This window comes from Barbus barbus (assembly GCF_936440315.1).
Source record: "Barbus barbus genome assembly, chromosome: 49".
NCBI lineage: Eukaryota > Metazoa > Chordata > Actinopteri > Cypriniformes > Cyprinidae > Barbus > Barbus barbus.
This window is the reverse complement of record NC_136727.1, coordinates 21,446,874-21,463,705: the sequence shown is the minus strand read 5'-3', so window position 1 is coordinate 21,463,705 and position 16,832 is coordinate 21,446,874. Positions and strand designations below refer to the sequence as shown.

The window sequence follows — 16,832 nt, the reverse complement described above, 5'->3', positions numbered from 1 at the left end:
TCCAAGAGCGCCATCTCTGGCTCAATCTGGCAGAGATGAAGGATGTCGACAAAGCACGCTTTCTCGACGCCTCCATCTCCCAGACGGGGCTATTCGGCGACACCCCAAGGGCCAGGCCTCAGTTTGCTGGTCGCCGTGGGCGCTCGCCTGCGTCCTCCAGAGCTGCTCCGCCCCGTGCTGAATCGTCACCTAGGCCGGCGCGTCGAGCCTCTCGCAGGAGTGCGGCGCCCCCTGCGCCTCAGCCGGCCGCCAAGTCCTCCAGGAAGACGACAAAGCGGCCCTGACGCGCGCAACCCGGAGATGGGGAAATTTGCTCTTTCCCAGGAGACGACGAGGGTAGCGTCGCTCCTTCCCCCGGAGGAGGGCTGAGCGGAGAATTTTTAGTTTTCTTTTGTTTCTGTTCCGCCACATTGTCAAAGAAAAAGCAATTTCCATTCCTTCCGGGTTCTCAGGCCTGCGGGCTGACAGTGTGCGACGCCTGCGGGCTGACAGTGTGCGACGCACTGCCTTCTCACTCTCACCCGCGACCCATATTGCCAGTGGCCAAGAGAGTGCGGTCTGGGGACGCGATGCCTCCCCACACACCTCTAGCCAGTCCCCCCGGGGACTTAGGGAGTTTTGTGGGGATGAGTCAGAACGCACCGCCTTCTGTTCCATCCAACCTTACTCCCCCTCACTGCACCACTGCGGGCACGTCGATTGTGCCTTTGGTGCCACTTTCACGGTATCTGGGGGCGTGGCTTGCGCTACCCAGCCCGTCTTGCTGGCTCATTCGCACCGTTCGACTCGGCTATGCGATTCAGTTCGCCAGGCGGCCTCCCAGGTTCAGTGGCATCCTCGAGACTTCGGTGGCAGTCCGAGATGCACCTGTCCTGCGCGAAGAGATTGCTGTCCTCCTGGCAAAGGTTGCAATCGAGCCGGCACCTCAGCCAGTTGGGGCTTCGGGTCAACTGGGAAAAGAGCAAGCTCTCCCCTGTGCAGAGAATCTCTTTTCTCGGTGTGGAGTTAGACTCCGTGAGTATGACGGCACGTCTCACGGACGAGCGTGCCCAATCAGTGCTGAACTGCCTGAGTTCCTTCAGAGGCAGGACAGTGGTTCCGCTGAAACAGTTTCAGCAGCTCCTGGGGCATATGGCATCCGTAGCCGCAGTCACGCCGCTCAGGTTGCTTCATATGAGACCACTTCAGCACTGGTTACACTCATGGGTCCCGAGATGGGCATGGCGCCGCAGGACACGTCGTGTGACCATCACGCAATCGTGTCGCCGCTCTTTCAGCCCCTGGTTGGACCTTGCGTTCCTACGGGCCGGGGTGCCCTTAGGACAAGTGTCCCGGCATGTTGTTGTCACAACAGATGCCTCCAGCACAGGCTGGGGCGCTACATGCAACGGGCAGGCAGCCTCTGGGCTCTGGACGTGGCCTCGACTGCTTTGGCACATCAACTGCCTAGAGCTGTTGGCAGTGCATCTGGCCTTAAAGCAGTTCCGGCCACTGCTCCTAGGCCAGCACGTGTTGGTCCGCACGGACAACACTGCGGCTGTTTCGTACATCAACCGGCAGGGAGGTCTACGATCATGCCGCATGTCACAGCTCGCCCGCCATCTCCTCCTCTGGAGTCAGTCACAGCTCAAATAGCTGCGCGCCGTCCACATTCCGGGGGAGCTCAATCGTGCAGCCGACGCGCCCTCACGACAGCTCACGTTCCCCGGAGAATGGCGACTCCATCCCGAGACGATCCGGCTGATTTGGAGTCGATTCGGGGAAGCCCAGGTAGACCTGTTTGCTTCCCGCGAGTCCTCCCACTGCCAGCTGTATTTCTCCCTGGCCGAGGCCCCACTCGGCACGGACGCACTGGCACACAGCTGGCCTCGGGCTCTGCGCAAGTATGCGTTTCCCCCAGTGAGCCTGATCACACAGACACTGTGCAAGGTCAGGGAGGTCTTGTTGGTTGCGCCATATTGGCCCACCCGGACCTGGTTTCCGGGACTCACCCTCCTCGCGACAGCCCCTCTCTGGCGCATCCCTCTGAGGAAGGACCTTCTTTCTCAGGGGCTCGGCACCATATGGCACCAGCGTCCAGATCTGTGGAACCTCCATGTGTGGCTCCTGGATGGGACGCGGCAGACTTGAGTGGCCTGTGGTGTGCTGTGGTGGACACCATCACTCAGGCTAGGGCCCCTTCAACTAGGCAAGCCTATGCACTGAAGTGGAGTCTGTTCGCGGACTGGTGTTCTTCTCATCGGGAGGACCCCCGAAGATGCACGATTGGAGTGGTGCTTTCTTTCCTGCAAGAGAGGTTGGAGCGCAGGCTGTCGCCCTCCACCTTGAAAGTGTACGTGGCTGCTATTGCGGCCCATCACGATGCAGTGGACGGCCGGTCCCTGGGTAAGCACGATCTCGTCGTAAGGTTCCTGAGGGGTGTCAGAAGGTTAAATCCTCCTAGGACACCCCTGATGCCCTCCTGGGATCTCTCTATTGTCCTGGCTGGACTTCAGAGGGGTCCCTTTGAGCTGCTGGACTCAGTCGAGCTGAAATTCCTGTCGGCTAAGACAGCGCTCCTAACCGTGCTCACTTCCATCAAGAGGGTCGGGGACCTCCAAGCATTTTCGGTAAGCGAAGAGTGCCTTGTGTTTGGGCCGGTCTACTCTCACGTTGTCCTGAGACCCCGGCCTGGATACGGGCCTAAGGTTCCCACCACGCCCTTCCGCGATCAGGTGGTGAACCTGCAAGCACTGCCCTCGGAGGAGGCAGACCCAGCCTTGGCGTTGCTGTGTCCCGTAAGAGCGCTGCTCATATACGTGGACCGCACCCGGAGCTTCAGAAGCTCTGAGCAGCTCTTTGTCTGCCACGGAGGTCAGCAGAAAGGGAAGGCTATCTCCAAGCAGAGGTTGGCCCACTGGATAGAGGATGTCATCGCCTTGGCGTACCAATCCCAAGGCGAGCCGTGCCCCCTCGGGGTTAGGGCTCACTCCACACGGAGTGTTGCCTCCACCAATGCGTTGGCGCACGGCGCCTCTTTGGCAGACATCTGTAGAGCTGCGGGCTGGGCGACACCGAACACCTTCGCAAGATTTTACAGTCTCTGCGTTGAGCCAGTCTCTTCCCGTGTGTTGGGTAACAGGTAAGTGGCGGGAAGAGTTGGCCGGTGTCACGCTTGCTGCGCCATTCCCCCTTACCCGGGGATATGAGCGCCTGTTTCTCTCCTCCAGTTAGTTCCCCGGACGGCGAACCCTGGCGGAGTTCCTCCAGCACCCCCGGCAGTCAGACTGGGCAGAGCAGCCTGACGCCAGGCCCAGTATCGGTGTTAGCTTGCCCGGGTCTCCGGTCAGCCCCTGTACTCAGCTAGGTGCCCGTGTGGCCTGATTCCCTTCGGGTGATCCCACACGTGTATCTATCCACGGTACGGTTTCCCTCACGGTAAACCCGTGTCTTCCCTTTGACAGAGCTCTGTCAGACTCTGCTGGCAGCCCTCCTCCCTTCTCCTAGGTAGGATCTGCCCCAGGGTCCAGGCGTATGTAGCACTGCCCCAGGCTTGGGCCAGTCCATACCAGTGTCTCCACACGTTACCTCCCTTCGGGCAGGGTGTGGCCTCCGTAGCGCACTTCTCCGGAAGGCTCGCTTCCCCGGCGTTACTTCCCCGGGAACTGAGACGTTATGTCCCCATGCCACAATCTTGAACCATCGCTGGTTGCCAGGGACACGTTCTCGGCTCCTCAGCGGAAAACCTGATGAGTGGATGCACCTGTCGCCTTTTTATACCCGTATGCACGGGGAGTGGCTCAGGTATGCAAATTCCACTAGCCAAATTTCATTGGCGTTTTCTCTTATCAGAGGCAGTCGGGGCTCCCAAGTGAATCCCCTAATGTCGTCACAACATAACGTCTCCGTTCCCTCCATCAGGGAACGAGGTTTACGTACATAACCGAGACGTTATGGCTCACATTTTGATTATATTTTGCTCCTGTTTTCCCCCAGCTTCACATGAAATGACAAAATGCCCTGACTGCCAAAGTCTACTGCCTTTGCATGACCAGAAGGGTCTGGGGAGTGTGAAAACTGCCCTGCAGAAATTCAACAAAAGATCTGCTCACAAATCTTACTTTAAATTGTTGGAAGTTGGAAGGATCAGCACAAAGGTGATGTCTCTCAAACTTAGATTAAGCTTAAATATTTTCTGAAAGTACATGAGATGAAATGCTTATAGTTACATAAGCTCAATTGCGTGCATTTCATTCCAAAGGTGAGTCAAAATACAAGGCCTTGATTTACTCTCTATCGCATACCTTGTCAGTGTCAGCGCTTTCTTAGCCTTTTGTTGTGAGAAACAGTAAAGTGTGTTTAAGCGCTTACAAAAGACAATGTAAAGAAATACTCTTTGAAAGAAGCAGTCAATCAGCGGAAGTTAAAAGCAGATTGTAAGTGTATTTATTTCTTGTCTCATTAGTGCTTAGCAGAGTTGTTATTGCTAGGAAATGCTTGTTTTGTTTATTTTGTTGAGATGTGCTGAAGTTGCATTTGGTCTCGTTCTCTATAGCATACTTTGTCAGTGTCGTGTGCTTGCTTAGCCCTATGTTGTGTGTGGCGGGGTGGAAGGAACACAAGACAATGTGAGCTTAAAGTTTAAGCCCCGGAGGGTGGTTTATTTACAAAGTGTGTTGCGAAGGCGTGGAGAACGGTAAAGACGCGTGGGTTGTGCTTTTCGGTGCTTTCTCGTGGTGCGGTGGACCGGCGTGGTGCTCTGAGGCTGGCTGGGTTGCCTACACACTTGTTTCTGCAAGGGAACAGAGAGGAAGCAGTCATTAGCAGCGTGTCTTCTGGAGTCGAAGCTCACCTGCCTCCCGGGCTCCCACAGCTTATCTTGCCGTGGCCTAATGGGGAACAGGTGCGGCCGCTTTAGCCATAATGAGCGGGTGTAGGTGTTCCTCTTGCGTTTCCAGGGCAACGCTGATGATTGCTCGGGACGCTTGTCACATGTGAGAAACAGTAAAGTGTGTTCAGCATAATTCAATTTCTATTTTTGTCCCTTCACATTGGTGTTTTTCCCTCAGCATTCAGACAGGCTCGTATAACCCCACTACTTAAGAAAACCACCCTTAACCCATCTCTTTTAGAGAACTACAGACTGGTTTCCCTTCTTCCTTTCATTGAAAAAACAATTGAACGAACTGTGTTCAACCAAGTCTCTGCCTTTATCACACAGAACAACCTCCTCGACAGCAACCGGTCTGGTTTCAGAAGTAGACATTCAACCGAGACTGCCTTGCTTTCAGTTGTTGAAGCCCTAAGACTTGCAAGAGCGGATTACAAATCTTCAATACTTATCTTGCTGGATCTGTCCACTGCTTTTGGCACTGTTAACCACCAGATCTTCCGGTCAACCCTATTGAGAAAGGGCGTCTCAGGAACTGCACTCCAGTGGTTTGAGTCTTACCTCTCAGATAGGTTCTTCAAGGTATCTTGGAGAGGTGAGGTATCCAAGTCGCAACATCTAGCTACTGGGGTGCCTCAGGGCTCAATTCTTGGACCACTTCCCTTCTCTGTCTACATGGCATTACTAGGTTCTGTCATTCATAAACGTCTTTTCATATCATTGATATACTGATGACACTCAACTCTACCTCTCATTCCATCCTGATGATCCAACGATAGCTGCTCGCATCTTAGCTTGTCTAAAAGCCATTTCTTGCTGGATGAAGGACCATCACCTTCAACTGAACCTTGCCAAGACAGAACTGCTTGTAGTTTCAGCAAACCTATCACTTCATCACGATTTCACCTTCCAGTTAGGCTCATCAACCATAACTCCTTCAAAAACAGCCAGAAACCTTGGAGTTGTGATTGATGATCAGCTGAATTTCTCACAACACATTGCTAAAACTGCCCGGTCCTGCAGATTTGCTTTATACAATATTAGGAAGATCAGGCCCTTTCTTTCGGAACATGCAACACAACTCCTTGTTCAAGCTCTTGTTCTGTCCAGACTTGACTATTGCAGTGCTCTCTTGGCAGGTCTTCCAGCCAATTCCATCAAAACTCTACAATTTATCCAAAATGCCACTACAAGATTAATCTTTAATGAGCCGAAAAGAACGCACTTCACACCTCTGTTCATCAATTTACACTGGCTACCAATAGCTGCTCCCATAAAATTCAAGGCATTAATGTTTGTCTACAAAACCACCTCTGGCTCTGCACCCCTTTACCTAAATTCAGTACTTTAGACCTATGTGCCCTCTAGAAGCTTGCGTTCTGCAAGTGAATGGCGCATTATTGTGTACCAGTACTGAACCTTGAGGTACTCCATACTGCACTTGTGACTGATATGATACCTCTTCATTCACTGCTACAAATTAATGGCGGTCAGATAAGTGAGATTTGAACCCTGCTAATGCACTTCCACTAATTCCACTAATAACACAGCAATTCTTTTGTGTCATACATAATCAGACAGTTTTTTTTTTTAATATGATCATTACATTGTTTGGTTGCAAGTGGTTGGCATGTTAACAAAATTTGTCTTTTCTTAGTTGATGATTTCAGGTCAATACTTCTTTGCTCAGTTTACCATTATGAAGACAAACTGTCCAAAAAGAGTGGCATCCAAGAAACAAAAAGCATGCAAGGCTTTATGTGGGAAACAGGCTGTAAGTGCACAAGTTAATTACTTCCTAAATAATTTATTTAATTACAATAAAGACAAGTCAGTACAAAATCAACATTCTCTGAATCAACATAACTGTCAAATTTTCCTTCATGGTTTTTGCAGGCACTGTCAGATATCAGACTAGTGGAAAGAAATCTTCTAAAATAACACTTTTTTTGTCATTGTCATACACAAGTATTTATTGCATACACAAGTATTTATTGTTTGAATCTATATGTCAACAATACAATACATACCTTTAAAGATTTTTTTTTTTTTTCATTCACTGAACCAAAAATAGTTTTAGGATTATGCATATAACCCAGTCCCCTAAGGAGGGAACGAGATGCTGTGCCATGATGTTGATGCTATGAGAACACCTTCAGTGTGACCGGTGTTTGCTCCATGTGTGTAAACATGTCAATCTTTATTTCATCAGTCATATGATGTCAATGGTGTGCCAGCACATTATAAAAGGGCACACACATTAAGCTGTGGTGACACTAGACTGTGAGGGAATGGAGGGGGCAAATGACAGAGTGGGCCACAAATAGCATCCTACTACATCTCTGCTAGTAGCCCGTATTGGCTGATGATTGCTACTCATATTTTTGACATTTTATTCTTGTTTTATTTTAACATATTTATAAATTCCAGCAAAGAGGTGTGTTGATGCTTCACAGCCACTTCCAGCCAGTGTGCTGGAGATGGAGACAGAAATTTGGATACTCAACATCACTTTTCTTTTCTGTCATTTGACCTGTTCCTTGAGAACCTTCAACCAATTCATGTAAAGATAAATGCATCTACATCCACACTTTCACCTCCAGGTCACAGTACTGGAGGGGCCAGCAGAAGAGCAAGTATGATGATAATAGCCTCAACCTCAGACGGCACACTCACAGACCATTGATTAAAGCCTCATGCATACAGCACACAAAACTGAACTATCAGTATGCCCCTCCACTCGAATGCTGATTAGCTAATGGCAGTTGAGTATCAGTTGCACGGGACTGGAACTCAGACATCTTTAGGTCATCTATATATATATATATATATATATATATGTCCCTGCTACACGTCACGTTTACACTAAGTGCAAATAGCTATAGATTCTATTTACACCTAGCAGGATTTTCAGCTATTTATACTACTTATTGCAAATAGTGGCAATTATCTGCACCTCAGTATTATAGTACAAACCCGATTCCAAAAAAGTTGGGACACTGTACAAATTACGAATAAAAAAGGAATGCAATAATTTACAAATCTCATAAACTTATATTTTATTCACAATAGAATATAAATAACATATCAAATGTTGAAAGTGGGACATTTTGAAATGTCATGCCAAATATTGGCTCATTTTGGATTTCATGAGAGCTACACATTCCAAAAAAGTTGGGACAGGTAGCAATAAGAGGCTGGAAAAGTTAAATGTACATATAAGGAACAGCTGGAGGACCAATTTGTTAGGCAACTTATTAGGTCAATTGGCAACATGATTGGGTATAAAAAGAGCCTCTCAGAGTGGCAGTGTCTCTCAGAAGTCAAGATGGCAAGAGGATCACCAATTCCCCCAATGCTGCGGCGAAAAATAGTGGAGCAATATCAGAAAGGATTTTCTCAGAGAAAAATTGTAAAGAGTTTGAAGTTATCATCATCTACAGTGCATAATATCATCCAAAGATTCAGAGAATCTGGAAAAATCTGTGCGTAAGGGTCAAGGCCGGAAAACCATACTGGATGCCCATGATCTTCGGGCCCTTAGACGGCACTGCATCACATACAGGAATGCTACTGTAATGGAAATCACAACATGGGCTCAGGAATACTTCCAGAAAACATTGTCGGTGAACACAATCCACCGTGCCATTCGCCGTTGCTGGCTAAAACTCTATAGGTCAAAAAAGAAGCCATATCTAAACATGATCCAGAAGCGCAGGCGTTTTCTCTGGGCCAAGGCTTATTTAAAATGGACTGTGGCAAAGTGGAAAACTGTTCTGTGGTCAGACGAATCAAAATTTGAAGTTCTTTTTGGAAAATTGGGATGCCATGTCATCCGGACTAAAGAGGACAAGGACAACCCGAGTTGTTATCAGCGCTCAGTTCAGAAGCCTGCATCTCTAATGGTATGGGGTTGCATGAGTGCGTGTGGTATGGGCAGCTTACACATCTGGAAAGGCACCATCAATGCTGAAAGGTATATCCAAGTTCTAGAACAACATATGCTCCCATCCAGACGTTGTCTCTTTCAGGGAAGACCTTGCATTTTCCAACATGACAATGCCAGACCACATACTGCATCAATTACAACATCATGGCTGCGTAGGAGGAGGATCCGGGTACTGAAATGGCCAGCCTGCAGTCCAGATCTCTCACCCATAGAAAACATTTGGCGCATCATAAAGAGTAAGATGCGACAAAGAAGACCTAAGACAGTTGAGCAACTAGAAGCCTGTATTAGACAAGAATGGGACAACATTCCTATTCCTAAACTTGAGCAACTTGTCTCCTCAGTCCCCAGACGTTTGCAGACTGTTATAAAAAGAAGAGGGGATGCCACACAGTGGTAAACATGGCCTTGTCCCAACTTTTTTGAGCTGTGTTGATGCCATGAAATTTAAAATAAACTTATTTTTCCCTTAAAATGACACATTTTCTCAGTTTAAACATTTGATATGTCATCTATGTTGTATTCTGAATAAAATATTGAAATTTAAAACTTACACATCATTGCATTCTGTTTTTATTCACAATTTATACAGTGTCCCAACTTTTTTGGAATCGGGTTTGTACATTATAAAACAGTATACAATAATAACATATTGAGTTTAAATTATTATTTAATTCAAATTATTAAATGGATGTCACCTTATAAATCCCTCCCTACACCTACCCTAACCCTACCCGATATTTTAAGTTATACTTTTAAGTGATTTCCTTCATTATTATTGAAAATCCATGCCTTTCTGATGTGATATCTGATTTGAAAAGGTAGGAAAAATAGTTCGGCAAAACGCATATTTGAACTCCGGTCGATCTCATCAAAAAAGACCTCAACATGTACTTCTCCATATGCGCCACTGGACCTGTTATTGAAAGATTGTATTCTGTAATGCTTTGTAAATCACACGTTGGTGGGTGGAGTTAGAATAAATAACCTCTGCCTATATGCGCTTGTAAATAGACATGTTTTTCATTTGTGAACTGATGTTCAGCTGTTCTTTTTAATAGTCAACTTATTTTCGGGTCATCATCATAAAAGCCCTGTCACAAACATTGTCACAGGCACAGATACATCTTTCATTTCATCAAGCTGAATGCTCACTAAAAACTGACAGTAATCACATTTTCAGGCCATTTCATGTTTCCTTTTGACGTGACACAAAGCAGTGATATCGAAGTGTGAGAGTTGCTTACTTTATAATTTGTCAATAACGCCATCATTCTTTTCATTCAGACCGAGAGCTTGCATGAAAACAAGAGGCGGGATTTATCGCAGGAACCAATCACATCCAATCATAACGATCATATATTGTTGTAATATCAATTATTTTCTCATTCAGTTTTGAGGAGAGGAGACACTGCCTCCCTTGCCTCCTTGGAGGAAATGCCCCTGGTCAAAAACACATACACAAAAGGTCAACATTGCCTCTTCATAATAAACTGATTAAATTTAATTTATTCATACCCTGCAGTACATGAACAGTGTTTGTCCTCGATGAGATTAATCTTATTACCCACCATATTTATTTTAAAATATTTTATATATCCTTCCATGGCATATTTAAATCCCACTTGAATGCTCCTTGAGAGCTGGTCCTTCTGTGTTCAAAATTTATCAAAAACATTTTGAGACAAGGTTTTTACACTAAAAGCTGCCGTTTTAAGACAGTTAGCTACTCTGTTTAGTTCTCCGGGGGGGTGCAGGGCTTACCGATAGGTTAATTGAAAACACTTCAGGAGTTTTGAAGTCATCATCGGATTGGTTGAATCATACAGGATGCATACATAATACATGATTGGTTGCTTTACCTGTCAATCAAATGGCTTTTTGGGCAGGCCTTGGCCATTCAAAGCGGTGTGATTGGATGTGAAGGTTCCCAGACCTTCTGCTGTCAGTCTGAAGGTCTGGCTACATGAAACTAGGATGCTAATGACAACAAAGTCCACTTTTTTGCCCCATAAATTCATCCATTCCTTATAACCTATAGGAAGTGTGCTAACATTAAGTACTACAGTGGAACGAAATGTCGTGCCTTGCAGGACCACGGTGCTACATAAAATACAGACATACAACAATGAAGTAAAAAAACACTGTAAACCTATACACAACTAACCTACTGACAGATTTAACTATAAGTATACTATATATAAGTATTTACCCTATACAAACTAAAAAATAGAAGATAAAAAATACAAACTATACGAATGCTTCACATAAATATTTACCCTGTACAAACTAAAAAAATAGAAGATAAAAAATACAAACTATACGAATGCTTCACAAATACTGTACATGTGCAAATAGAGACATTTGAGTCAGCAGCTGGTTGGGGAACAGTGCAGGATGATTTGTAGTGCCTGAGCATGTAAACATACATATATTGCTGAGTCTTTTGTGGGATTGTGTACATGCAGCAGTGTGTGTAAAGTGTCTAGTGCACATAGAGGAGAGTGTGTTACTACAGGTGATTTGTACAGGCCCACTCACCTGTGTGTACACACTTTGAATTGCACAAAAAAAAGTTCCATACAGTTTTTTCTTTGGTGTGGTAAGGTTGGGGGGGGGGGGTTGTTTGGGGTGGGGGGTGGTCCAGGTAGGGGTTTGTATGGGGTTTCAGAGGGGGGCGGGGTGATTTGAGTTCAGGGCTCTCACAGCCTGGGGGAAAAAAAAAAAACTGTTGAGCAGTCTGGCGGAGCGGGCTCTGATGCTCCGGTACCGTCTTCCTGATGGTAGGAGCTGGAAGAGACTGTGGGAGGGATGGGTGGAGTCCTTCACGATGCTGTTGGTTTTGCTGTAGCATCGTGTAAGGAAAATGTCCAGGATGGAGGGGAGAGGGGCACCGATGATCTTTGCAGCTGTGTTCACTGTCCGCTGGAGGGTCTTGCGGTCAGCAGCACTGCAGTTCCCGTACCAGACAGTGATGCAGCTGGTCAGCAAACCAGCTGCATCACTATCTACTCTATTTCCTCCAGCTTACAGCACTGAAGGGGTAAAAGATGAGAAAGTAGGATGCAAATAGCAACAACATCCACTTTTCCTCCCATTCATTCCGGAAGCATCTTAACACAAAGCCATCCATGACTACGTCATTCCTTGATAGCAGATGAGAGAGTGGAAAGTTACTGGCGACTCAGTCCACTCTTCTGCTCTGTCAGAATCCTAAAATGCTTCCCTACACCAGAGAGCAATTATATCACCTCCACCTTAACCATGAACGTTTGGGTGCATTGTGTGAGAGAGTATTGCACTCAATCCCTGCACCTTCATCCCATTCTTCATCCCAGCTCATTGATTCATAGGATGGGGAGCATGGGCAATCACGCTCACTTTCTGACCCTCCCTCCAAGAACTAGGACACGTTACTGGGTCTAAAGTGTTTACAGGGCCTAAAGGACCCTGACTGAATAGCTCACAAGTGACAAGGGACATCTTCTCATATCTTTGCTCACACAGTCCCCTCATATTTGAATAATTTAAATTCACTGAGGTGATTATGATAGCCAAATATGTTTTAGAAACAGTAGGCTCACAAGTGAAGAGTTGACAACCCATCAGGAATCGCTGACCAAGTTTACTTTGTTGCGACTTCCTGATTTTCCACCAGCCAGCCTAGACTGAGTCTAGCTTGGGACTGGGCCATCATCTCAACCAACTCCTCATATGCAGGGCTGAAGGAGGAGGCAGGCTCACTGGAGACCTCATCTACCATCACATCTAACTTTTCTGAGCTAGATAGGGCCAATCAAATGCCACAGAACAGGCTTCTGGATCCTGTTTGAGAGTTTCAGAGCTAGAAGGTGAAGCTTGAGAAAGAGATATACCAATCTCAAATTAATCTACCAGCTTTACTTGCGCCACCATGATAGAAGTCACTATGCATCTTCACCAGCTTCCTAAACATGGAACGATCACAGTGAGGGCAGCCTGCTCCCTTGGGAGCTGGCCAAACATGTTCTCCTCCTAAACAGATGACACACAAAGTATACATGTCAAAATGTGTCACAAAGCAAAACAGGAGGATGGTGATGCACATTTCTTAAAATAGCTAGAACTTTCCATTTCTTGGTGTTCCACACACACACACACACACACACAGAGAGACAAAGTAGCTTCTATGAAGCTGATGGTATTTTACATGATCCTTTTATAGTATGCTGATTGCTGGTATTAAGTTGTCTTTTGGTTGATCCGATCACAAGTGGACAATGCTAAATACAGGGTTTTGAGCTTGTCCACTTTTGACCACATCCAGAGGTAGTCGAAAACACATTCAACCGGATTGTGCTCGTGGTGTGTACGCTTTTGAACAGCCACTAAAGTCGACCTACTTCGCTGACTGAGCTAATTTCAGTTCATTTCCCATTCATTAATCTACAAAATCAGAATGTTAAAGCTGCAGTCTGTAACTTTTTTGGGTTAAAAATGATCTGAAATCAATATTTGAGCAAGTACATAACCAGCCAGTGTTGAAAACCATAACCTTACTTTAACCCGGTTCACAAAGGTTAGCTTATAATAATGTTTTCTAATTTGAGTGGTACAGGTAGGATCCCAAAGACGCACAAAAACCCTTTCACAGACTTTTTCAATAAGTGTTCCCATCTGGTGGAATGACCTGCCCAACTCAATCCGGTCAGCCGAATCCTTACCCATCTTCAAGAAATGGCTAAAAACTCATCTGTTCCATCTATACTTGACCCTCTAAGTCTAGCACTCTCTATTCTAATTTTATTTTATCTATATGTCTTTTTATTTAAAATAAATAAATAAAAATAAAAATAACAACAATAATAATAATAATAATAATTATCTGTACTGCGTTAGGCTAACCAAGACTTGTAATAGCACTTGCACGTTGTTGCTCTTTTGTTGGTTTTGATTGCTTCTTATCTCCTCATTTGTAAGTCGCTTTGGATAAAAGCGTCTGCTAAATGAATAAATAAATAAACAAACGTGGCAGACTTGTTACTTACTTGTTCAGATGGCAATATACGGTGAACATTCTTATTTGGGTAATTTATTCCAAGATCTAGGCTAGAATCTGTGATTCCTAAGTACAGTATCCACAATTTAATGTCATTATAATTGATCTTATTTAATAATTGTATAACTTTTTACTATAGTTTTATAGCTACTTATTTTCTTCTTATTCTGTTCTGAATACGGGTAAAACTGAAAGGATTTGCTGAGAACTTATGTGACTTTCTGATGATTTTCTCTCTCTCTTTCTCTCTCTCTCTTAGTGCAATTTTGACTGATGTGTAGTAGTTTTTACTTTTTTTAATCCACATTTACATTTATTCATTTAGCTGACGCTTTTATCCAAAGCGACTTACAATTGCTATATATGTCAGAGGTCGCACGCCTCTGGAGCAACTAGGGGTTAAGTGTCTTGCTCAGGGACACGTTGGTGTCTCACAGTGGATTCGAACCCGGGTCTCTCACACCAAAGGCATGTGTCTTATCCACTGCACCATCACCACCCCAGTAATCCATGCAGTAAACGTTTTATAGCTTTGGAAAAAACAAACAAACAGACAGACAAAAACAAAAAACAAACAGCATTTGACTCATATGTAAATTGTGAAAGCTATTTAGAACAAAAGATCAGAAAAAGACCACACACTGGCCCATAGACCCTTCCCTCAAAAGAAATCAGTACAGAAGTAGTTGAAAGTGGATAGAAGAGCTGGACTAAAACACCAAGTGTGAACAGGAATGTGTTTTCCTTGTGTAGTTGTGATCCGATCGACCAAAACACATTTTAATAACAGGTGTAAGCAGGGCCCATTACACAGTATATGTAAATATATTTAATTTTCAACTTGGCCTTATCCAATGTTCAGATTCCTTTTCTAGAAATATATGCAAATTAGTGCATATTCAATTACATAATGCATCATTTGTATATTTGTATATAACATGTCATTTAAGAAAACATGTAATACAAACTTTCCAAAAAATTTACTTTTGATTAAAATCACTAGACTATAAAAAGCTTAACAAAGACATTTTGGTGTCTATCCAAATACCTTCATCAGTTGTAAAAACAGGAAGTAACTCTGGCAATTATATCCACAAAAGTCCCATGATCAACAGACCTATAGAGGTCATATGACTACTAGATTAAATGTGTAACACATGCTAGAGTAAATGGTGTTACAGCATCATCATAGGTGTGGGACAGATGGTGTCTCATGGCACCATTATGAGCTGTAACACTCTGGCATGTGTTACACATTTAATCTAGTAGTACTTCCTGTTTTTACAACTGATGAAGGTGTTTGGATAGACAACAAAACGTCTTGTTAAACTTTTTATAGTCCAGTGATTTTAATAAAAATGACATTTTGGAAAGTTTTAAACATCTGGATGGTTTAGTGACGAATCTACACAGACATGTAATACAAAGCAATTGTCTCGATGTATTGTGAATGATCCGCTGGGCAAAATATCGTGACTTTTTTTTTTATAGAGATTTTTTACCCTATTCACCTGTAGGGTCTTGCCTTAACAGTAGGCAACAACATTAAATCCTTTAATTTTTTCCAAGCCCTGTAGTTTTGAATACCTCTCTCCCTTTCTCTAGCGTTATGGCTTCTGTAAGTCCTCTCAGGTCGGAAACGAAGAGCCAGAAGTGGAATGTGAGATTTATGAAGTTAAGGTACAAATTTCAATAACATACTCTTAATAAACTGTACTTGTGTTATCCTGATTTCTTTCAGCTGTCTAGCTATGAAATGCCTTTCCTCTAATTGCTTCCAGAACTTAAATCCATTACAACACCCTGCTCAGTCAAGAAAAGACTGTGAATTCCATGGACTCCCACCCACCTTCTATTCGGATCAAACAGATTATGATGACAGTAACAGTAAAGAAACTCACGACAAGAACAGTAAAGAATCTCACGGCAAGAACAGTAAAGAATCTCACGGCAAGAACAGTAAAGAATCTCACGGCAAGAACAGTAAAGAATCTCACGGCAAGAACAGTAAAGAATCTCACGGCAAGAACAGTAAAGAATCTCACGGCAAGAACAGTAAAGAATCTCACGGCAAGAACAGCAAAGAAACTCACAAAACAAACAGTAAAGAAACTCACGGTGAAAACAGTAAAGAAAATTACGACAAGAAGGGTAAAAACACTCAGGACAAGAACAGTAAAGAATCTCATGGCAAGAACAGTAAAGAATCCCACGGCAAGAACAGTAAAGAATCCCACGGCAAGAACAATAAAGAAACTCATGGCGAGAGCGGTAAAGAAACTCACGGTAGGAACAGTAAAGAAACTCACGACAGGAACAGTAAAGAAACTCAAGGCAAGAACAGTAAAGAAACTCACGACAAGAACAGTAAAGAAATTCTCATCACGAACAGTAAAGGAACTCACGACAAGAACAGTAAAGAAACTCACGGTAAGAACAGTAAAGAAACTCATGGCAAGAACAGTAAAGAATCTCATGGCAAGTACAGTAAAGAAACTCACGGCAAGAACAGTAAAGAATCCCATGGCAAGAACAGTAAAGAATCTCACGGCAAGAATAGTAAAGAATCTCATGGCAAGGACAGTAAAGAAACTCAAGGCAAGAACAGTGAAGAGGTTACAGAATCCAAGTCTGAAGAGTTTCCATACCATGGCCTTGTACCCCCTTCTATTTATCCAATCTGTCCCTTCCTTCCACCATGTCTCTGCCAGGGCCCTCCAGACCTTGTACCCCCTGGTACTCAATAACTAACACTAAAATCTGCTGCGGAACAGTCAAAATTTAAAACTGAACAACATAAGAGTGTTAATGTCTACAGAATGTTCAGTCCAATAAACATTCTTTACTGAACTGTGTGGTTGAGTGATAATGGTCTCAAAACAACTGAAATAATTTTGTAAGGGGTATTACAATATAAAAAAACCTGCTGTAACAAGAAAATCAAATCATGTATAAACACGCTGTAAATTTGCAGT

General features: G+C 44.4%; 1 protein-coding gene across 1 annotated transcript in view; it reads left to right on the top strand.

The window, feature by feature from the left end:
* The window catches only part of LOC306867653 (uncharacterized protein), a 42,056-nt gene extending 25,433 nt beyond the window's left edge, over window positions 1-16,623 (top strand). The window contains exons 5-8 of the mRNA XM_079413448.1: window positions 3,976-4,136; window positions 6,528-6,644; window positions 15,463-15,537; window positions 15,639-16,623. Of these exons, the coding sequence (XP_079269574.1) occupies window positions 3,976-4,136; window positions 6,528-6,644; window positions 15,463-15,537; window positions 15,639-16,604 (1,319 nt within the window). The 3' untranslated portion in view covers window positions 16,605-16,623. The remainder of the gene's footprint in view (window positions 1-3,975; window positions 4,137-6,527; window positions 6,645-15,462; window positions 15,538-15,638) is intronic.
* Window positions 16,624-16,832: the final 209 nt, after the last annotated feature.